General features: G+C 35.4%; 2 protein-coding genes across 24 annotated transcripts; one reads left to right on the top strand and one right to left on the bottom strand.

Annotated features, from left to right (window-relative positions):
• The first annotated feature begins 379 nt into the window (after positions 1 to 379).
• On the top strand, positions 380 to 18544 carry LOC139775622 (band 7 protein AGAP004871). 23 transcript variants are annotated; one of them, XM_071711752.1, is made up of 10 exons: positions 380 to 537; positions 2930 to 3053; positions 11552 to 11661; positions 12257 to 12329; positions 13102 to 13184; positions 13562 to 13765; positions 13868 to 13923; positions 14481 to 14559; positions 14649 to 14750; positions 14903 to 18544. In XM_071711752.1, exons 2-10 carry the CDS (start codon positions 2972 to 2974, stop codon positions 15002 to 15004), a joined length of 891 nt encoding a protein of 296 aa, XP_071567853.1. In that variant the 5' UTR covers positions 380 to 537; positions 2930 to 2971; the 3' UTR covers positions 15005 to 18544. The 23 variants fall into 23 exon arrangements, with proteins under 23 accessions (XP_071567853.1, XP_071567862.1, XP_071567849.1 ...); XM_071711761.1 differs by having other exon boundaries at positions 11555 to 11661; XM_071711748.1 differs by lacking the exon at positions 380 to 537 and adding an exon at positions 877 to 895.
• Positions 17411 to 23733, bottom strand: LOC139775627 (uncharacterized). The gene is made up of 10 exons (XM_071711780.1): positions 22949 to 23733; positions 22448 to 22583; positions 21987 to 22085; positions 21123 to 21372; positions 20621 to 20773; positions 20384 to 20519; positions 19932 to 20059; positions 19518 to 19808; positions 19122 to 19379; positions 17411 to 18726 (listed from the first exon to the last, which is right to left on the bottom strand). Exons 2-10 carry the CDS (start codon positions 22529 to 22531, stop codon positions 18605 to 18607), a joined length of 1521 nt encoding a protein of 506 aa, XP_071567881.1. The 5' UTR covers positions 22532 to 22583; positions 22949 to 23733; the 3' UTR covers positions 17411 to 18604.
• Between the last annotated feature and the right edge of the window lie 966 nt (positions 23734 to 24699).

Raw genomic sequence — 24699 nt, forward strand, 5'->3', positions numbered from 1 at the left:
ATTTTAAAACCGAAGGAAAGATTTTGTGCGGCGGGATGAAATAAATATTCTCGTCCCGATCAGCAGCAAGTAAATTTCGCAACGAAGAATACAATATAAGCAATATTTTGCGTAAAAAGACATTTTAGCAATATATATCGTATGAATAAAATCAATTACAAAAGTAATCGTAAAATATATCCGGATAAATTGTATAGTAATTTTGAAACCAAAGGGAAGAACGCACAGCGGGATGAAATATTCTCGTTCCGATCTGCGGACGAATTTCGCAGCAACGTTGCCGCAAATAGAGCTCGCGGGACATGCGAAACGACCGGGACGCGGGCGACGGGTGTGGGTGTGGAAGTGACTATACGGACGGCTACGGTTCGTACCCGCGAGGCGCACCAAAGTCGCGTGCACTACCCACTCGTCGGGGCGGCGCCCGGACCGTTCTATAAAGCGTCGCGACGCCGTGACGACGACTTCACTCCCGTCCTGCCTACTCTACACCCCCCGGTCAACACGTTACGCGTCGAGTCGGCACAGTGAAGCAAGGTGATGGAAAAAGAAAAGAAAACAAAAATCGCGCTCTCCTCGCGAATCCGAGCTCGTTGTTCCTGTTGAATTATTCCCCGTCGCCCGTCATTGACAAGTGTAAAAAAAAAAGAAAAAGACAGAATTTGATCCTTTCCGCCTGCCGGCGAGAGGGATGCTCCCCCAGAGGCGGATAAGGACGGGCGAGAGAGAGAGAGAGAGAGAGTGGAACGACCTCTCGGCATCGCGAATTTGCGCGTCTGTGCGATCCCGGCGCGGCATTCCCGGCGAAATAAGCTGGACGGAGGAGAGCTCAGGCCGGATGGCTCGCGTGCGTGCTCCGAGAATCGAAGACGTGATTTAATCACCGCGTCACATGGTACCGATTAGGGACTAGGCAGCGGAGGTGCGAGGGCGGTATCGCGGATGTGCCATCAATCACTCGGCTTCCGCGCGTTTTATCTCGCTCACGTTGAAACGTTGCGTTGGTGGTGGTGGTGGTGGTGGAGGTGGTGCGCGCGGCATCATCAGAGGTGATCGGAGTGATCTTCGTTCGAGCGGGTTGACATACGGGATCGTAAAGTAACCAGGTCGCGGCAACAATATTGTAGCAAATATCTCGGGAACGCCGATTAAAAAAATATATATAAAAATACCGCGATAAGCGGTACAGTTAAAGATTAACGCACGACGCGGGGGACGGCCGCGGAGGTATTTCGTCGTGAGATTGCAAATATTGTTGCGTATGGTGCGCCGCAGCCGCTGCATTATTGTCGGAATGGGACGCAGCGATTGTGGTTGAAATGTTCATCTTCCGAAGGATCGCGGTTTATTGACGTTGCAACGCGTTTGGACGTAATTTGTTTGCGACGAAGCAATAATGTGGTGACATGGTGACATTTAACGGATCGATTTGGAAAAAGAATTCCTCTATCGCTCTGTGCATGCGTTTTCTATAAAATAATTGCGAAGTTAATATTTGGACGTGATATATTTACGATAATGCAATAATATTGTAAATACAGTGGTGACGTTTAACGAATCGATTAGGAAAAAAGAAATTCTGTCATTCTTCTCCGTGCGTATTTTTCCAAAAATAATAGCGAACTTAATATGTGACATATAAGCTATAATTAATTGTAATATAATATTACAGGCGGATGTATAGAAGACGATCAAGTTTCGCGTCGTACCACGTATGACGTATTTGCGTCATACGATACAATATGTGATGACTATAAAGGAAGATAGCAATTATTATCTAACGAAAAGTGTATTTGATTAGTCAGAAACGCTTATTCGAATCTTGGCAACAATTTCCTCAGAGTTCTCTCATTTATCAGGTATTTTCATGTAAATTTTTAAACAAAATTAGAACATTTTTCAAGGCAAATTTAAAGTAAATTACGCTATGTTGGTTCTTTATTTTCTTTTTTTTTTATTCACATATTGGGGAATATTATATGGGAAAGAAACGAGAGAGAGAGAGAGAGAGAGAGGAGCTAAGTATAAAATTTGAAAAAATACGAGTAAGAGAAGAACACAGAATTTTTGCGTAAAACTTTGGTCTTTTTATCTCCAACGAATATAATAAGATTAATAATTCTTTGTTATATGAATACAAGGGTACTATTAACATTATGTATTATAAAGATAGGTTTAAAAGAAAACGAAGCTTATCGAAAAATCTAAAAAATGTTAAACAGATTATACAGCATTTTGATATTAAAATTTCAGCACTTGATATTTGTGACATGAAAATAAGATCTTCAAAGAGATAGTTTCAAGAAAGATATGATAAAACTCCATGAGAGTTTTATCAAATCTTTAAAATTTCACGAAAATTTTAGATTTGTTTTAGATAATAGACATTTTGTGTCTACATACAAGATAATATTATATAATGTTATGATCAATTAAAGCTATATTGCTCTCTTCGGATTACAATGGATCTCTCTGTTATGCAATATTATTGCTCATTTTCAACAACAATATTACTTATATAAGACAAATTACAATGTCACGATGTTAATTGTGATCCTTTTAAGGCAGACATTTTAACAATTCTGCAATCTACGTTTGTACCAATTGTTGACATATTGCAATCTTGCGATGTAATTTCTACAGTGCCTTTGCAAATCTTTTTTGATATATAGGACTAAGATTTCAGAAGAGAACTTTCTTAAACGATATTTTTATAACAATTATTAATTCTAAGTATATAATGTAAAAGAGATGAAGATTGATATAAAATCAAAGTGTTCAAGCGCGTCGCACTTATATATGCATTGCAATGTATTAATAATGAAATGCGTTATATATATATATTGATGATGATACGAAGTATATCGAAGTATAATGAAAAAAAGCTAATTGAATTCTATTATTTACTTACTGGTCTTTGTTTATCCAGGTGGCGAGGTTCGAATCGCGCGTCAATCCCACCGATATACCTATGGCGACCATAAGCAACAGCAATGGATCAACGATGCAGATTAACACCCGGCCCGACGACATCCGCAAACGGATTATTGGATGTGAGTTCTTTACAACAAAACTAAAATATCGTATAACAGAGAAATTTGCACGATGAAACTTGTATGCCATATCCTAATTTCGATTACAAAGCGAGAAAGAAAGAATAACGTGTGACGCGCGTACAGTTTTTACAATCCTTTTTTCCTTGCTTTTATTTTATTCTATTTTTCTTAATTTTAGTCTATTTTTCACATATAAAGAAATTGTGTGTTTTTTTTTATCTAGTTTGTTTTACTTCTTATTTTATCCTTATTTCTCTGCCTATTTCTTTTATTTTATCGTCTTGAAATTATTTTGGAAAATGTGACCGATGAACATTAATACGTGCGTCATTTTCGTTTCACGAATGCAACCATTAATACTAATGATTATTCCGAGCGTGTACGTGGCGGAAGTCAGACGAAGGGTTATAACATCGTTGTTCAACCTTAGGCTCGACAAATGAATTATTTCACGAGTGTAAAGAAGGTCATTCTTTATATGTGGCCGAACTTCAACATTGTACGATAGTCCGTCGATAATTTTATCGTTTGATCTTATCTTATTTAAAAAAAAACTGATGGGGGGGGGGCTTGGAACTGATTATCTACAAAATGTAAAATTTAAAGAATATATGTATATGTTTCTTAAATTCTAGTAAATAATATATATCTCTTATTCCCTACTGTTTCAGTCAAATATATATATATATATATCTTCAAGTTGCTTATATCAGTAAAAAAAATATATATATATGACATGGCAAACTTTTAACAAGACATCGATAGAAGGGTAGCTAAATTACCCTTTATTATCGGGTTGAAATTCGCGGAATGAATCGCGCGTTTACATCCATCAGGCTGTAATTATAGACTACCGACGAAAATAGTAGCTATATGTTCTCGTGAAATTCAGGCTGTTGGAAGTAGAGCGTATTATCGCTTCGCAAAGATGCCTGTGAAAAGAAGCGGCACGCTATCGTTTGTACTTTTCTATTTCTTGTCAAATCATTTCGAGCCAAGTATTCTCATACCTGTGTCACCTAATAATTTGCGGCTCACGATAAAGTGTTCCAATTTTACCGTCTCACGGCTGTCAGTGATCAGTAATAATCGCGCGTCAAACATAGTAAGTGGAACAATCGGCTACGGGGGCAACTCGCTTCGTTTCAGGTGAAAAAATCCGCGCATGTACGGCTGATCTTGACCGCCCGTTCTTTCCGTGTCGTTAACATCCCGAAACGAGCAGTTTTGTTGTCCAGATCTGTTTTTATCTTGAATTTTTTGGTCGATTGTATTAAATTAATTTCTCTTTCGCGGAAATAACAGGACGCTTGTAATTTCTGATATGTTTACTGATAGAAAAGTGAAAAAGAGCTATTGAATAAGCTTTAATTTTGAAAACCGATGACAGATCGACATACTCTTCAATCAACTTTAAATTATTTTTACCCGTGCATATTTATTATTTTAGAATGTTTGATATACTTAATATTAATACAGTAATTAATAACTTGACAGATGAGATAGACAAAATTCCAATAATATTGGCATGCGTGATTTAATAATTGCTTGTAATTAATTAATTAATTAGTTAAATTTCGAGGTTTAAATTATGAACACTACTAGAGATATATTAATAAATATAAATATAGGTATATAAGATAAAAATATATCTCACTAGTAAAGCTATAAATACAAAATTAAGAATTTTAGTCAAACTTTATCGAACGTAATTTAATGTGATTTTTGTTACTCGTACGTAATATACTGACATACGACAACTCATAATAATATTAATATTAAATTAATTGCTGCAATGTTTGGTTTTTACCGTCGTTTATACATGATTTAAAACACGCTTAAAATGATTTCGAGAGCTGTCCTCGCGTCGTCAAAATTACTGGAATGACCGACGACGATTTCCCTCGGCATTTTTTCATCGAGGAAAAATCGAAGTCTAAATTAATCGACAGAAGTACTGGATCTGGTACACCCTTTACAAGAATACGTGAACTTGGAACGCATTAGCATTCACCTTGTATTACAGCGCTTTCTATAGACTCGCTATAAGCTCGCGTCGACCGGCCGGTCGCACGCGGCTGATGCTTATACTCGGGAAAATAAATCGAATGAAATATCCAGTACGGAGACAGAAATTACCCTATATAGGGGCTGGCGACGAACAATGTCGCCTTGTTTTCCCCGGGGCGATGTATAACACTGTCGCCGCCGCCGTCGAGTAGTCCCCGATAGATTCTCGATAAGCTTTTGTTGTTTCGACTTTCACAATTTGATCGGGCGATGATAACAGTCGAGCACGTGTAAATGACCATTCCGACGATGATCTAGCTGATCTAGCACGCACGATCATTTTATACGATATAAACAAGTACGATATAAACAAGTACATAAGACTGCGGTAAAATTAGCGCGTTTCCTGCGAATTATAAATTCTCAGAGAATCCGAAAGTATCTTAGAAAAAAATTACCTTATGACTCTGATATCTCTGGTTGATACGAACAGTTATCTTTGCCTACGCTCTTTGCAATGAAAATGAATCCGAGACGTCCCAAAGCACGTTACCTTTAATTTTTTTATATGGACATTATTAGATACGATAAAAATATGAGACATCGGAAACTATACTGAATTCTTTATATTATAATTGCGCTAAAGAGATGCAAAAAAAGGACGACTGAAAGAACTACGCTATCTATATACTATTGACGATACTTATCTTATATCTACAAAAGTTTTTACAAGAATTATTTTTAATAAAAAATATACGCGCCCTACTTACTGCGCTTGGGTCTTATTGCCATTTTTATACCTCGTTTTGATTATACAAATATGAGATTTTTTTATCACAGGACAGAAATCTGTCGGTAATTTAAGAACAAGCGACATTTGCTTATTATAATTCTCAATAATGATAGGAAATTTTCTTCGCCAGTGAATATAAAATATCAAAATGAACAAACTTCCTTGACCATAACTGGCAAATTTATTAATAGATAAAACGACGTTTCGGTCCAAATTCGGACCCTCTTCAGGTGAATAAAGCTCTTGCAAATACATTCAACGAGTCATGACACTGTACCCGCAAGTCAGATACTGAAGACCAAAGGCAGAAAAAGAATTTCCCTTTTATATTGTGTTAACTTAAATAAAACAAAGGAAATATAAAATTAGAGTATCTAAGTAACTCATAATTCTCAATATTTACAGAACTTTTTTTTTTTAATCACCCTCATGTTATCGGGAAGCCTGAGTTATCAGGAATTTCTCCGAAATTATCTTTCTATTTTGTAGCGCGAATTGTGAAATAAAATGCTGCCCCATTTTTTTGGGGAAGAAGACTATGACTCATGCTTCGCTGAAGTTTCAGCGCGCATCTACTCGTGTCGAAAGAAAAATCGAAAATATAAACCAGTTCGTTCGTTTCCCTGGGATGGGCGCGTGTTATTACCCGAGCGTTGTCTCACCCTCGTGAACAACAACGGGCACGTGGGTGGTCGAACGGAGGGAAAACTAAAAGGGGGGAAGACTAAGAGAGAGAGAGAGAATGATTAACCGAAGGAAGGAAGAGTTTTGCGGACAAGAGGGACAGACGTAGAGATAGAGAGCGAGGGATGAAAGAGTGGCGGAGAGGGTGAAGGATGGGCGGCAGAGCCGGCGAAGGTAGGGTGGCCGCGAGCGCGCATCTCGCGCATGCTGCCTCGACGAGGACGAGGGAAAGGGACAGACGAAAGGGTGGCTACTGGGCCGAAAGGGAAAGAGCGAGGGTGAGCTGGTTGCGCGAGAGGGAAAGGGGAACGCGGGCAGGAGAAAGAGAGAGAGAGAGAGAGAGAGAGAGAGAGATTTTACCCTGGCAGCAATATCTAGTCGCGGTAAACCGTGTGAGAGGTGAATAACGCGCTCCTAATCCAGTCCGTTCGATTCTCCACCCCTACTTCGTTCCTGTGAAACGCGAAATATCTACCATTTTCCCGAGCCGCTGCGCTGGCATCAACGGTCCGCCGGTGGAGTGGATAGTGCGGGACGCTGCCGATTGTATCCGAGATGACGGAAGGTGAGCGAGGTGAGCGACTGGAAATGAGGATTGACAAAATTCTGTCGATTTAACGCAGACCGATGACACGGAGACGCTTAATGTACTTGCTATAAACGCTGAACAGTGAGGACCGAATTATTAATCATTCTCATTGCGCTTTGTCTCCATTTTCCCTTCGTACATTGTATTATTACAATTCTTTTCTGTTACAATATGGCTATATTGGCTAATGTTAAGTATTTTTCTTAATACATACTCTTTCTTACATCTATTGCCATGTTTCTTTTCCTTTGGTTAATTCATGTCAATTATTTTTTTCAACTTACGCTGGTTAAATATTTTTTATTTAGTTTGATGAATATTTTATCTGTTATCTAAATTCTAAATTTTTTACCTTATATATAAATATATATTTCATGTATAAAATATATTTTCACTATATTCGTATAAAATGGCATAATATTAAAATAAGATGACATAATAAGGACGAAATAGAGAATAGAGAAAAAAACTGTCAAAAAATTAGCGTAAATTAAAAGAAAAAGAAAAATGTGCGCAAGCATTTATATTTATATTTCCTCAGGATGAGACAAAAACTGCTATTACTATTATTACCGTTTTATCTGTAAATTGTCGCGTTTCTCTGATGCGTTTTGGGAGCCAGATTGAGATTACGTCTGTTTACGAATATTGTACATGCAACTCAGAGATAATTGATTTGTCGAAATGTTCATTCTATTCTACGCTTGTTAGACACTGCAAGTCTATCCTTTGTAGCTGTACTACGTTAAACTTCCTTGTACTTAAAATGGAATAAGTATATATAATTAAACGTTACAGGAAAAAAATTAAGGAAAAGTGCAAGAAGTTCAGCTACAAAGGTTACAATAAGTCTTATATTGCGCAAACTCAACAAAAATAAAATTATTATCTTAAGTTGCACGCCTGCACGACAATCTTTCGAAAGCCACATCACATCACACTTCTCGAAAGATTATGATCACTTTCGTGCGCCTGCAATTTCGATACCGTCGGATATCGAAATTCGCCGAGATTACGTTGGCGTTTTATGTCCCGGCGGTGAATATTTCGCTTGGACGAGTATCAAGCGCTAAATAAAAATCGATCGGGGGTTTCTTCCGAAATTTCATTGGGCGTTTCCCTGAAACAACACAATATCGTAGAATTAGAATAATTTTTCGAATGTAGGTTGTGGGCACGTGTATTCTCTATGACGTATGCATATTGATCGGTTTGTAGAGCAGCCGAAGGCATTAGTATAGAATCAATGGCAATTGTATATACTTACTACATACGCACGTGTGTGTGTGTGTGTGTGTGAGTGTATGTGTGTATGTGTGTATGTGTGTGCACACACAAGAGCGTTTTTGTAAAAATATTTTTACAGCTTATCCATTGTCGCTCGTGTAAATTCAGTGAAGGGAGAAATAATTGCAAAATTATTTTGCCGATATTAAAAATCTGCACGCGAGTGTCTAGCTTCGAAAAGATGATCGCACGTTAACTCCTGCGATCGGAAATAATCAATCATCGTGTATGTACGTGTACTGTTATCATGCTATTGTGCAATTGTGCCTCGAGAATTACGTGCGCTACTTGCGCGTGTGCGCAAGAGTTCTACGCTTCTAGATTTATTTACTATAATATAATGAAAATAATGCGAGAAAATTGCGCTTTTCGATACCACTTCTAATAGAGACTATATGTGTATGTTTACGAACACGTTATTTACGTGTTACAATCGCGTTGTGCTTGATGTCCGGAATGCTTAACGAGGCTGGTTAATTATCCTGCGATAATATCGTAGAGAATTTTATCATACCCTATGAGATCAGTGTCGGATAAATAAATATTGTCTACAAGATTAATCAATATTGATTAGCTGGGTAAATGAATATAATGTATTTTTTATTCCTATGACAACAGGAACGATGAGGATGAAGCATAACTATATAGGTCGTACTTTGTCGCACAAAGTAATTTCGCATTCTTGTGCAACAGTCAACATTAATATTATTCAAAGGCGACAGAATTCTATATGCAAATGAATCACAGATAATGCGATAATTTTCTGAGAACTGTACTTATAGATTTCCAGGGAACACACATTGCAAAAGGGAGGAGTATATGATATAAAAATTATTTTTTAAAGTATTTTGAAGGCTGAAAATAATGATAAGATTGAATGCTACATTGAATCGAGTTATACAAAAATAATTATTGGCAAATAATGTAATAGGATGTAAACAATGGAATTAAAATTAATTAGTGTTGATTTGTTACACAATAATTTCATAATTTTTCTATCGTGTATCTAATTAGAAAAATGGAAACTAGATTTGAGATTTCTCGCTACAAAAATATAATTAGAATTAAATGTTAAATCACGTCATCGAAGTTATTGAAATCGTTCCGTGAAATATTACATTGCTGATGAATATTGCAGATCTTTGCTATTTATAAACTAAATCGTAGATCAAGGACGAGCATAAAATGAACTTAGGTGTTAAATACTAATTTATTTAAGAAAGAAGTTTTGACTTTACTAAGTCGTCATCCAGCGCTGAATAACTTAAATATTTGATAATGAACATTGAATTATGTTGAGTGATATGTCAAGGATTGATATCAGAACTTAGAATAAAAACTCTATTACATTTTTTGATTATGCATTGATTATTTTTACTCTAAGTTCCGATATCAATCCTTGACATATCACTTAACATAATTCAATGTTCATTATTGAAGTAATTCACCGCTGAAATGAAGACTTACTACAGTCAAAATATTCGGTTATGTATAATGTTTAAGTTTTCTTCTTTCTTATTGAACAAATCAGTATTTAACATCAAAGTTGATTTTATGCTTGTCGTTGGCCTAGGATTTAGTTTATAGCTTTACTTGTAGCGAGCGAATCAACCTTATTTAATTTGCTATTTATCCTTTTTTTTCCAAAATAAAGCTACTGTTCAATTTTAATCTACTCTCAGTTTTAGATAAATTCTATTTAAAAAATTCAATCTTATTTTAAATTTCCGTTTTAAGTTTTAATTTAGGACTCAATTAAAAAATTGATTGAGACAAATATTTTGATTGCAGCTTTATTTTGCCAATAATATAACTGGCAGGTTCTTATCCTTAATGTCATCAATTGCGAACCTGAGATAGTAAAAGACGAGGAGCAAAATGCAAGTTGTTGCCTGAATTATTTGACAAGAATGGAAGTTAGGTCAGAATCGGAAATATTCAATGGACGTTATCAGACGTTGTACACTCCAAAAACTAGATAACAGCCGTCACGGACAATTATGACAAGCGACAACGACGTAATTGTGTTGACGTTGTCGTTATCCGATGGCTACTTTTTAGGATACACGCCCAACATTCGCCCAACTATTGACGAGTGCTGTAATTAGAAATTAGGTCGCTAAGGTCACCTCAATATAATTTCCTCTTCATAAATCCCTATACAATAAATCTATTGTTTAAAATATAGAGCTGTAGTTTCGAAAAGGACCAACTTTCAATTCTCATGAAACTCGAAAGTATAAAAGTATATGTTTTTAAATAAATATATTCAAAAGAGTTTTTGGTAAAAGTAAAAATTAATCGAAATAACATTAAAATAATGGCGTTGAGTTATTTGCAAGAGTTCGCAAATCGCGGATATAGCACGATCCTGACCTTAAATGTTATAGTTGATGTCTCTAATGTGATTTCAACTCAAGCGAAAATTGCTTCAGGTTGATGGAACATGTCGTCACAAACTAGTCTAATTTTAGGCTAAATTAGATTGTGTTAAGTTAAGTTTTTCTGTAGGATGAGGTGCGTAGGAAGGAATTCTGCCCCTTCATGTGTTTACACGTTCCCTTTATTGGCACAATAATAAAATAAGTGCGTAGAAATTTATTAATTTTATCATTATCAATATTACTGAATTTTTCTTTAAAACACTTCAACCTTTCACTCTTTGACTGACGTATTAGTCGGTTTTGTATCACATGTATATGTACACGCATACATTTTATGTGTGTACTAAATCTTATTTGTGCCAAAAGTCATTTTAAAGGTATTTATTTGGAAACAACATCTGGGACGTTTTTACTAACTTTTTCATAAAATCGGGAAGTGGATCTTTTTGGAACTACACATCCAAATAGATTTAATATTAATTTAATATTAAGTGAGTCAAGACCGTTTATGATAACACTCAAGTAAATAAGAAAGACCGACTGTAATGGCGCTAAGCGAAGAAAATATACATAAATTCACGCGAATAATATTATACATATTGGTACATTTTTTATTTACTTGAGATTTAATACGGTTTGAAAATAAACTCTTCAATTAATTTCGAGACTGCACTTATCTTTTATTTCATGCGCCTATTCGAATCGTTTCTACTATTTAACGAATAACGTTGCAAAAATTGCATTGTAGCAGATGACACCGCGCAGTCAGACTCGACGGCATGCGGGAACATCTTGGTGGTATTATCGTGGATTGTCGTAATATTGACGATGCCGTTCTCCCTCTTCGTTTGCTTTAAGGTAAGAGTCTTCTTCGGAGGAAGAGAAAAGTTTAAAAAAATCCCTCGAAATGCTATTCTCGTCTGCGAAATTTCTCGCTACTTATTCGTTGACGGTTGCGACGACCGACGAGCGTTTTAATGAGCAATGTTATTCCAGTGTAACTATAGTTACATGGAGTTTGTGTATAATACTGCCTTTGTCCACAGTGCTCGTTTTCACAGCGATCTTATTAAAGCGGCTCATTGAGCGCGATATGTATCAATGCGCAGCTATCATATGCTTTCATTAAGCTATCTTATTAATAGCCCGTATCAGCGATCTTTCCTACTAATTCCGCGATAAAAATGAGCATTAATTTACGGCACCGCAGTGCCAGTCATCGATTACTCTGCAACCTTAATTTTTATAAAGTGAAGTTATCAATTTGACTGGTTTCATCTGATTATTAGCAAAATTGTATTTTATTAAATCGTATTAAATTACACAATTGTATTTATTAAATTAATTAAATGTAATGATATTTATTAAATGTAATTATATTATCTTTAATTTACAAAATTCTAGTGAAATTGCAAGTTACGATACAAAATGCATCTTTTTTTTTTATTTTTAGGTCGTGCAAGAATATGAAAGAGCCGTCATATTTCGACTGGGGCGTCTTCTATCGGGCGGTGCTAAGGGCCCCGGTAAGATTAACACCATTACATTAATTTATTTGTTTAAAAAAAAATATATAATCTGCTTAATTATTACGGCACAGCTAATGGTCCTAAACTTTGTCTAAACTTTGAAAATTTTCAAGTAATTCAGTCATATACGAAGATTCGAATTGTTTTAAATATTATTCGATACTGAAAGTTCTCTCTCTCTCTCTCTCTCTCTCTCTCTTTCTCTCTTTCTCTCTCTCTTCAGAGCTTTTCATGCTTGGAAATACTTGAAAGATTTTATAATATCTGGAAAATGTGTTTTCTTACAAATGTTTAGATATTTGAAGGATTTTTTAAAATAAAATTATTATCTACGTTTAAAATAAATAATGAGAAGAAAAATAATAAAGAAGAAGTATTTTTCTATCGTTCATGTGATAAGGAAATAACTTTTAAGACACTTTCAAAGTATTCAGAATTTTCAAGATTTTCAAGAATCTCATAAGAATCTTCCAAATAACATATAAAACAACTTGAGATTCTCGTCGTACATTCAAAGTAAAGTTGTCTTGCACTTATTAAGATATATACAGCATTTACAACTACGCTATATTATATTATAAGAGGAAACTCCATATTTTTCGTACTCGCTGCGCGACTAGGAATTGAAGATATACAAAGCCAGACAATTCGGCTGACATTTACGGCCCTTTTTACGGCGCATTTTTTTTATATTATGTCACCGCTTCAACATTTTACGCACGATTTGTTATCGACTATCAAAGCGACATAATCGTGTTCACGCTTATAGGAATCTTTTTCATCCTGCCGTGCATTGACAACTACGCGCGCGTTGATCTGCGAACGCGGACATACGACGTACCGCCGCAAGAGGTAATTGCACGCAATTATTGCCCATTAAGATCGTTACTTGAATACTGCTTGAACATTACATTCCTGTCTAATAAATATAAATTTTTTTATTTATTTGTTAATATTAATAAAATATGGAAATTGTAGAAAAAATATATATACAATAAAATTAAAATTAAAAACAAAAAATTATAGAACTGGAAATATTATATGGAAATTAATAATTATATTAAATATAGAATTCAATGCCATTGTAAACGTCTTGACGATTAATCGGGCCAAAATCAATGGTCGAATCGTCACGACGATAAAATTATTGCCAGTCAGGCCGATTCATACGTCTTAGTTAAATATAGAATGTCGATGTATATATAAATTTATTTATCTGTTCATACTAGGTATTGACAAAGGATAGCGTTACAGTATCCGTTGATGCGGTAGTTTACTACCGCGTTAATAATGCGACCATTTCGATTGCGAATGTGGAGAACGCGCATCATAGTACGAGGCTGCTAGCTCAAACAACCCTGAGGAATACCATGGGGACGCGACCGCTTCATGAAATATTAAGCGAGCGGGAAACACTCTCCGGAAATATGCAGGTATATAAGATATTTAAGCACAATTCTGCTCCCTACGTCCCCTAAGTGAAAAAAGTGAATTAATATGCATTAATGACATTTTGATGATCGCGTTTATATTAGGTTTCTCTAGACGAAGCCACTGATTCGTGGGGAATAAAGGTAGAACGAGTAGAAATGTGAGTATATAAAACGTTTGTCCTGTTTAATAGCAGTAATGACATATTTAATAAAATGTAACTTTTTATGTTCAACAAAAAATAATTACTTTTAATGACTGAATATAATTGCCTCTAAAGTGCTCTCTTGTGTCACAATTTTGAGAAACTTAAAGTTAAAATTATCTTAAAAAATTACATAAAAATAAACATTAAAAATATGCTTGACATACTTTAATAGATATATTATAGCTAATGACGTGCTGGAATAATTTTTCTGAGTTTTATTTAAAACTGAGTAGGTATATTATTAGAACTTTCGCTCTTTGGAAGGGATTTGTATAAACATTAAGATTAATAAGATTTTTGTGATTAAATTGGACCTATATAAAAAATCCTATTGTAAAAATTTATAATATTGACGTTCTTCAAAATGCTAAATACAAGTCTGATATTAATCAACCAATTATTGTAACAGATCCAATATTTGGTGATAGCTTAATAGACGTAATTATCATAAAATTGATAAAGACTTACATAACAACAATATTAAATTGCAACTTTTTATGATTTTATAGCAAAGATGTACGACTACCTGTTCAATTGCAGCGGGCTATGGCGGCAGAAGCCGAAGCTGCACGTGAAGCACGCGCTAAAGTAAGACGTTAACATACATATAATGTAGAAAACCAAAATTCTTTTATTCATATCATTAAATATCCGCGATCTCATAATTATTTCATCAGGTGATCGCCGCGGAAGGTGAACAGAAGGCCAGCAGGGCTCTGCGGGAAGCATCGGAAGTCATCGGCGACTCACCGGCCGCCTTGCAACTCCGTTATTTGCAGGTAAATATTATTATTAGTCAATTTTTGTGCATATGTGCGGGATTATCTTTGTTAATATATTATTACTATCGATCGAACGTATTGTTAATGATTAGACATTGTCGTCGTTATCTTTGTACCGTTTCATTTCCACGCTCTTCTTTTCATTTTAGACACTGAATACGATATCGGCGGAAAAGAACTCTACCATTGTGTTTCCGCTACCGATCGACATGATGACATATTTTTTGAAAGCTCATCCGAATAAAGAATAATTGCATGAAAGAGAAAGAGAAAGAAAGAAAGAAGGAAGAGAGCGTACGTCTCGCAGAATATATCGACCGAAAAGAAGAATTAACAATTCCCCCGAGTCTCGTTGAGGGGTGTTTTGTTTGGCGATTTATCCGTATATCTGACATGTTTGTGTATTGCATCTTGACGACAGAGAGTTGCCAATATTCGACCAATCTCTAACAATTTCAAATTTAACAGGCTGTAGCAGAGTGATTTGTAACGTTGCGCGCGTGATTTTCGTCGCACAGAATCAACTCGAGAATTCTATACGACATAGACTGAAACACATATTTTTGGAAAATCTTACAGAGTTATTTTATACGTTTACATGCTATAAGGAGTAGCGTAGCAAAATTTATAGCATGTACATAGACTGTAATCGAACGACGTCAATATTTGCGTATATTCGGTCCACATTTGGCAATAATTTCACTTGCGTCAAGTATACATTTGTAATTAATAAATTCAAATGGTGAAAAAAAATGCAATGATCGAAAACAGTTAATCCGTTCATCACAGATCTCGCACTGCCACTAATGCCAGATTTGTACAAAATGCGATATCGATTTTACGACATTAACCAATCGATCCGTATAAATGAAATTTATTTAGTACAAATAATTATTCGAGATAAATGGCAAGGAGCGATTCTTTCTATCTTGTCAATTTTGTGATATGCGACAACATTGAATTACTACCACTTAATAATCAACAATGAAAGCAATTTAAATCTTGCCTATTTCGCTTACGGTACTAAATTACGTTCGGTCGAGAAAAAGATTCATTTCACGATACATATCCCTCGATAATTTTACACTTTGATCATGTGGTGCTAGTTAAAACGCTTATCGCTAATACTGGTAATATTGCCACGGGCGCTTAAGTGTTAAGAATAATTAATTTTACAGTCACTAGAAATATATATACTTTAGCGGCCTGTAACGATTGCTTGGTCCAACATCGGCAACTCTTGCTAGGGATATTAATACATTGTTTACTCAATCAATCACTAACGCTTTGATATTTTTACGGTTATCTTGTAAAGAGAAAAGGAGAAAAAAATATCGGGTACATATATATATAGAGATGATCTCGGAGAACGTTCAGTATTATTTATTCAATAAAATGCAAAATTGAATTGAATAAGTATAGCTATTCGCATAAGAGCACGTAGAATAATTAAATAATAATCAAATCATCGAAGGATACGTGTGCATCTAATAACATTTTCGCTTAATAAATTTCTTCTTATTTTCGGACGTCTACCCCATGACTTTTTAAATTTATTTTTTGTGTTGTAAATAATTTCAATGTTATTGCTCTGTAGTTATTATAAGGGGATAAAATTTTCACGTTTTAACATTAGCTGTTCAAAGGTAAATGCGAATCACATGTTGAATTATATCGAATGAAACGATGGAAGAACTATTGTACCGTTTTTAAAAGATTCGTAAGGAAAATTTATTGTAACTGTGATGGCTATTAGACTGTAGAATAAGATCAGTTCGCTTGACATAACATTCTTAAAGCGAGCCGATCGTCGTTGCACTTCCGAGTATGTTTTAAAGGCGAATGTGGTATCTGATTTGCGTTAGAATAGAGAACGTTTTGATTTGTAATGCGTAAAGCGATAACGAGAAACGATTGTAATACCGTTGTACGGTTAAACGATAGAATTATGGTTTTAACATTGTTCCTCCAACGTCTGATATATTATAACTATGCAGTGTCTCACGAAAAATTGACCAAGCATTCCAAGAACATTTGAAGAAGAGATTTAGAAATCTATTATTTGAGAGGAACGTATTTTATTTGTACCTTCTCAAGCAAGCTGCAAAAAGCTTGTTTCTATGTACTCTTTTCTTCTTCGTGATGGGACCAACGTATATCGAATTTTGAACATATAACACAAATTTTCAATATTAAAATTCTAATTATGGAGTTATAATAAATTAAAACCAAATAGTTTTGAAAAGAGTTTTGAATATACCTAAAGTGCGGGAAGTTTTGAAAAATTTGAAGATATTGAAATGTGTATATCCTTTCTTTCATAACGCTTTACATTGTTTCACGTATACAATTCATTTTATTTTATACATATACTGTTATTTTTAAGAATTTGTAAAATATTTTAGATATATTCTCGAACTTAAAAAAAAAGATTTTCTAGACACATAAATTCAAGACTTTCTAGAATTTGTAATTTCAAATGATATCCAAAGGCAACCGGAGTCTTTGACAATAGAATTGTTCGAAAACATTTAGAAGAAGAGAATTAATCTCAGACCCATCACTACTTCTCCTTTCTCTCTCTTTATTATATAAATAAAATATTATATATATAAAAATCATAAGGTTTTAAGATATTTGATCACTTTTATGGGTAATTACATATGAAATAGTATATATTGTGTCCCGATGCGTATTCTCTGCATATATATACAGTATGTGTCCCCTGTTAGATTAAAAAAATTTAATATTTGGTAAAAGAGATCCAGATGAGAGTAATTACTTGACTGCTTGAACGAATGGTTTAGTAAAGCATATGACAATTTTTAAATAATAAATGATTAAGGAGTTAGCCATTCGCGAGGTCCTGTTTCCGCATTCAGAAACGCATAGCAGTGGCATAATTATAAACGTAACTAAACGGTGATTGAAACTAGTGAACGATCAATTTTAATCGTTTATTATTTAAAAATCATTATATCTTTAATATTATATTCAAACATAATTACTCTCGTTTCAATTGATACCCTTCATTATTGTCTCTCATCAAATTTATTATCTCATCAAATTTTTTTTAACTTGATGGGGTGCGGCCTGTATATACCGTATATTATATGTATACATATTATATACATATATAGTCTATACACATACGTGCGCGCGCGCGCGCGCGTGTATATGTGCATTTTGTCTACAAGCACACACATTACTGGAATTTTGTGCTTTCTAAGAGTAAGATGGAGAAAGCTGTCTCTCTCCAATTTTATTAAATGTATAAATGCATGTACACATCTATATAGCGTTGGTTTAAATTACATTATATCCCTCCGCCCCCTTTTTAATCAATCTACCAATCTGCAGACGTTAATGATGCAAAGTTTGTGAATATTATAAATGTTGTAATTGTAATATTCTACCGCTATTATTCTGTATAATTGATCGATTAATTACGGTAGCACGATAATTTTTACGACGATGATCTTTATTGTCCCGTTTTTATAGTTCGCAATATTTTATCGATACTATATTGTACTTTGTCATCGATTCCATATATTAAGTACACGATACAGCTAAAAATTTGGAAAGATGCGTCTCTCTTCTCAGGTGAGTTCCCGTGATACGAATGTAAAAGAATGCCATGTTCGCACACGTTGGGAGAGACACGCATACTTTTTTATTTATACGCGACAGCACATTTATGTATAAAGCTAAGTTACCAGTTGCTTTTTAAGCGTACTCTTTGTACGTCGATGGTTACGAAAAAAATATATGTGTTAAAAGTTCCGAAATAATTGGAGAATTTCGTAATCCTTACGCTTAAGTCCCTTCAATTATGCTTAACGGAATGGCCTCTATTTTAATTTCGTCGTGCACGGTTGTTGTACGTAATTAAGACAGAAGCCTCTATTTCCAACGTCGCCGGGTCCCTCGGTGCTGTCCGTGTGAAATATTAATCTGAACGGCTTTACAGTGCCTGAAAGAATAATTGAAGAAGTGGATATATGTATATATACCTATATAGAACTTATATACATATTTTGCATAAGAACATCTTGAAAGCGTCTCAATGCAAACTTTATTAGAATTTGAAAATATTCTACTTTTTTCATTTATCATTAAATCCGCCATTATAAGCATTTTACATTGATATAATTTTCATATTCTGCAGTGATCCAAGAAACTTTATAATACACAATATGATCGAAATTAAGCAAAAATATTTTATTTCTTACACCTACATTAGATCCGTCATTTTCAATTTTTACGTTTCGATTTGATTTTCATACAGGCCAAAAAACAATTTAATAATAATTCAATTATGAAAGAATTGATGGATTTCTGATCAAGATCAGCAACAAAGGTACTCACTGATAACGGATGACCCATTCAAGTTCTGAGTTTCCGAGTTAAAGGTACCGCCGCACAATCGATCGACACACGTCATCGGCGACGAGGGTAGCCGACCCAGATTCGTGGCGCACGGTATCGACAGCCAATCGGTCATACAGGATGTTCCTGTCATCGACACGATCTGTGTGGCCTGTGTATTTCCTGTCAGCGTGAATGCGTTGCTACGCATTATTTGACCCGCTGAACCCAATGCGGGGGGTATCATCATCCCTTGAGCTGTAAATGAATTGCACTAGATATACCGTCAGCTCTAAAGAGATTCAAATAAAGTAAAGCTATATGTTAAAAATTGTTGGAGAGTCATTATTATTTCATTATATTTTATTCTACACTATATACACACAGAGTGTCTACCATCGTCAGGGCACGCCATGTATTGGATTCCGCAAAAGTTCCTCTCCATCCTGATGCATATACTGTAATCTTGATTCGACAATTGCAGCCCGGTCGTAGGATCGTAGTTGAAGGACTTTATCTGGCCAGAGACTCCGGTGAAATACTGAAGGCAGCCCTCCTCAGCTCGGTATATCGTGCTGCATCGTATCTGCGAGATACGAACCTTCCACGATCGCGAAAAGGAGTTGCCGCTCGTAACGAAAGTCAATGTAACCGGGTTGGTTTGGCCGACTCCCGTGTCTATGTACACTGTAAAAAGTATTTAGCTCGCTTAGAGAATTGAATCGCGACTTAAACAATATAGTATCGATGAAGAAAAGATAAAGTGAATATTCTTCTCTTTCTCTCTCTCTCTCCTTTTTTGCCACTTACTGTGATTTCCGTCATTGTTACCGCATATTATCGGCACCGGATTGCCACCGGAAACGATGAATTGGTCGTAAGTGCAGACGTTATTCGTCGTTTCCGGGCCCCTGATATTAAACTGTACGAAGTCCAATCTACGAAAAAGGAAAACAAGGCTGAGCAAGGTAATATCTTCATAAAATTTCTTAAATGAATAAATAACTTAAAAAGTTAATTAACAATTATCGTCGAAGTTTTTACTTTGATTTAACTATTAGGTATCGCTGATGATGGCTCAAAGCAGAGCCAAAACGTCCGATTTATATAATATAATTACGTATCTTATTAGTAATTAAAATTATTATAACGTTAACTTACTCTCAAAGCTCACCCTTTACTTTTTACTTCCTTAATTATTTGTACACTTACAATTAGTCGAACGTTTTAATATTCTTAATAATATATATATGTATATGTACCGATACTGGCATACATCTGGATCCGATTTCACCAGTGTCACCTGACACGAGTCCATGCCGTCGAAGGTGGACGGATAATTCGGGTTGACAAAGTGTGTGTTGTTGTCAGCGGTTATCCCGCCGCAGGAGACCGTGACTACGGGGGAACGGAGTAAAAATGTGGATTGAGAAATTTCATCGTGAAAACGGCCAGTGTGTCCAAATGTTCAAATTTGGAGAACGAATGTATATATTTACCTATGCAACAGACCCCGTAACCATTCGCGCAAACACCGCTGGCGACACCCCCGCGTTGCGCGCATTCCGCCGCGGCGACGCACGTGCCGTTCTCCCCGTTCAATCCGCCGCAGATGGTGTTGTCGAATGTCACCAGCGTGAACAGCGAGAGGACTATATGTACAAATGTGCGTAATAATTGCATAATATGTTTCTCTCTTTACCATGCTGTCGAATACCACAACTCAACAAAAAGAAACAATCTTCTTTACAGATAAAAAAAGAAGAGAGCGGTTGTTCTTTATTAATTTTCTAACGCTGAATGCGATTTTCTCCAAGATAGGTAGCCTTTTAATAGTTTTAAAAATTTATTTATATATCGATCGTTTTTACAACTTTAATATCATTTTTCAAAATTTCGACACGACACAAAATCATATTGAATATAAGAACACTGTAAAAAGAATAATTTTCCCTTTCCCTTTGGATTTTCTTAAGCTGTGATATTTATTGTTACACTCACGTCTTTTCTCCCTGGCGATTTGAGTGCGATTATTGTTCGGAAATTTTGACAATTCCCATTTACGTTTCGTCGTCCCAGCGGCGGAAAGAGCAGGTCCGTTATCATTCATTTGCCACAATCGTCTTCTGTCCGCGATTCTGTGCCTGCCGCGATTGTTCCAGGCATCGACGTAAACGCGAAACACGATGCAGCACATCAGAAGCGCGATTAACGACCAATCTTTGGTCATTCTGAGATTCCCAGTGCGTTTCTATATGTCGAAAAGGTGGTGCTACGAAATTTCGAATATCGCAGGTAAATTACGGTTTCCTTTTATTAAACTTTTATTATATAAATTTCTTCGAAAAATTGAAATGCGAAAACCACGATTCTCTCGAAGGCCGATCGCGTATTTCACTTGACGGGACCGTCAACTAACTTCCACGGATCCAAGGTGTCAAGTTAAATATACCCAGAAATACTGTTTACACGGTCTACATACCATGCAGCAAACTGTAAATGTCCGACCGCGGGCTAAATTGTCCACCTACATCACACAAGGAGTTTTAGAGAAAGTCGAGAAATTTAATTGACTCCCCGAATAACGCATTGTATTTGTCCCCTGAGTCGCGATAAGTGCTTCACTTTCTCGCCGCTTAAATTGATTATAATTGCTGCATATCCGTTAGATAAGAGCAATTACCTTAAACATGATGCAGTTTGGAAAGTTTGCTTGCATAAATATATTATTTCGTCATCTCACATTTTGATCGCGAGATGAAGAATAATGGGAAGAACGCGAGATGCATGTATGATATTTTCAAACCAAGAAAGTCGCTATACACCGCTCTCCAAATTGCTTCGCGCGTGACGTTCGTTTATCGCGGCGTGTAAGTTCCGAGATACGCGCGACAGATAGGACAGTAATGGTCCGTATTGTTGAAGGAATCCATGCAGTACGGTATCAGGCAGCATGGCCAGCACCTGCGATAAGAAGAACGCCAACTATACTAAATTATTATTTATTATTACATAGCTGTACTATATTATGTGTAAACAAATATATATATTTGTTATAAACCTAAATGTGTATTATATATTAATTATAATATTTATCAAAAGAAATTGTTTGTTAATTATTTCAAGCACTAGGCACATTTGGACGTTAATTAATTAGCGATGTTGGGGGACTAAGAATTAAACAAGTGACAAAAAAAGTATTAGTATATAATAATAAACGATTAAATTACCGATAAAGAATTGTGTAATAGAAAGTGCAATCTTTATAAAAGCGTGATTTATTATAAGGCGAAATTTCACTTGTCACTTTCGCATGTTAAACGTACCCCAGCAAAAAGAGCGTTAATGCGGTAAGGTGAGTAATCGTAGATCGACGCACCTCCACGACAGTGATAATAAGCGTCGAGCATTGGGGACAAATAGCAGCCGCGGGTACTCGCGGCCAGTCACTTGTGGTGTTTGCTGAAAAAAAATTAATTAGATCACAATCATACATCTCGTTAGCCGTTTCAGGACTAAGTATTTGTATTGTATTGAAGTAATTTTTTAATTAGCTAGCGCACGAGTTAATCGTTAATTGCCGAATTCCCTGGAAAAAATATTTCAAGTGAGAGAGAGAGATATCTTTTTTATATCTCGTCAAAATACTTCGCAATTTTAAGAACCATTTAATTATTGAAATTCATACGAGTTAGTCGCGCGATAATTATAACGATAAGATTTTCTTAGGGAAACTTTAACGAGACATGCGATCGTATCTCAAATGAAAGTCCGCTTTAAAACAATCTTTTAGAGCTGGTCGTGAAGGTATCTCGAGATCGTTTTACGGGATACAGAGACGAATGGATCCACTGACGAGGGTTCCACGAGACCGATTCCTTGCGCTTGGGTATAGGTGGGTGGTGGAATTCGCGCCACGACGAACGATCGATCATTCGCTGATGGGAAGGTCAATTCGTGCGAGAGCGAATCGGCGAATATCGAGGAGTACGTGGGTGGTGCGTCTCTCGAGGAGGGAATGTCCTGCGATAAAATAATTACATGTTATAAAAAGTAGATATAATTCCAACTCGATTAATATCGTATCCTGTAATATCTCTCACTTATGTGTGGTGGTAATTGTATAATAAGAAATTGAACATAGTACTGTGTGTCGAGAAAGTTTAAGGCAAAGTTAAAATTGCTTCTGTAGAAACATTAAGAAATTTTAATAACAGCAGATAATTACCTGTTAATTATAAATTAATAAATAATAATACCAATAACGAGATCTAGTAATAAATCATTCTGTTTTAAGAAATTAATAATTTTTAAATACTCTTTATGGCGTCTTTTAGAAAAGAAAAAATATTCCATCATTTATTGATGGAAGCATTGATTCAAAAGTTCCTTTTTGAATCCGCGAACAACTTTAGTCTAAAATATATTTTTCTAAAAATTGCGTTATTTCAGAAATATTATAGATCTGTCCATCGTGTTTACGCACACATAAGCATTTACAAAACAAAATATGTATTTTAGGTATAAGGTAAGTAAGGATTCTCTTTGAAGCGCGAGTGTCTTATATTCATTCATATAAAAACCGATCTCGGTATTTTAACATATCAGAGATTTCTCGGGCGGCTATTTTTGCGAGTTATGTGCCTCGTCTCTCCCAGCCGATGTACACCGAAAGCAATTACTAAGTTTCCATCGTCGTCGCCGTCCTCGTCGCTGTTGTCCGCATCGTCTTTCATGAGGAGGTGATCGATCGACACGCGGCCAAGACGTTTCACTTAGAAACGGATGATTTGATGCTTCATCTTCTCGCGGATTAAAAGATCTGCGGTTTAGATTCTGAACGCCTTGAAAAGCAATAGATCCAGTATGAGTCTATCCGATTTCACTTTTTATATCGATCTCCTCTGTCCATTACCTGACATTCGTTCGATATCGTCGACATCAATCACTCGTTGTACGTTCTCGTTCAAAGAGATTGAAGTTACTCCGGCAGTCATATTTCACATCACACACAATTCTAGAAGAATATATATTCTTACATAAGGTAGATCGTTTAATGTCTCATAGATATGTCTCAGTTATTCCTCAATTTAGACAAACTGTTTTAAATAATGCCTAAATAAGTATTTATTTTGTGAAATAACGAGGGAGCAGAGATTTTCTTATTTTTCAAATAGAATATGGTAGATTATAAAAATATAGGATTTACACTTTAATTTTTTTTTTAAATTTTGTTATGTCTTTACTTTAATATTGATTTCAAAAGCAGCGTGATTCTTTCAAAATCATACGTCCCTTTTCTTATGTTAATCTCTTTTTACTCTTACACTATGCAAAAAAGCATTAAAACAAGATTATTAAAAAAATGTTGAAATACTTTACAAGATATTTCATGTAAGTTAATATACTTAACAAAATATGTACATAGAGTAAAAATAAGAAAAATGTGTGCGCCCCTCTTTCTCCCTTGCTGCGTAAGCGCGCGCCTATATAAATAAAATAGAATATATAATAAGAGCAAAAATAATAATTAACGTCTGAATATAACCTAATATACCAAATGTATTATATTACATGA

The sequence above is a fragment of the Temnothorax nylanderi genome, unplaced genomic scaffold (assembly GCF_030848795.1).
Source record: "Temnothorax nylanderi isolate EJ_2023f unplaced genomic scaffold, tnyl_v1.0 TNYL_tig0101_pilon, whole genome shotgun sequence".
NCBI lineage: Eukaryota > Metazoa > Arthropoda > Insecta > Hymenoptera > Formicidae > Temnothorax > Temnothorax nylanderi.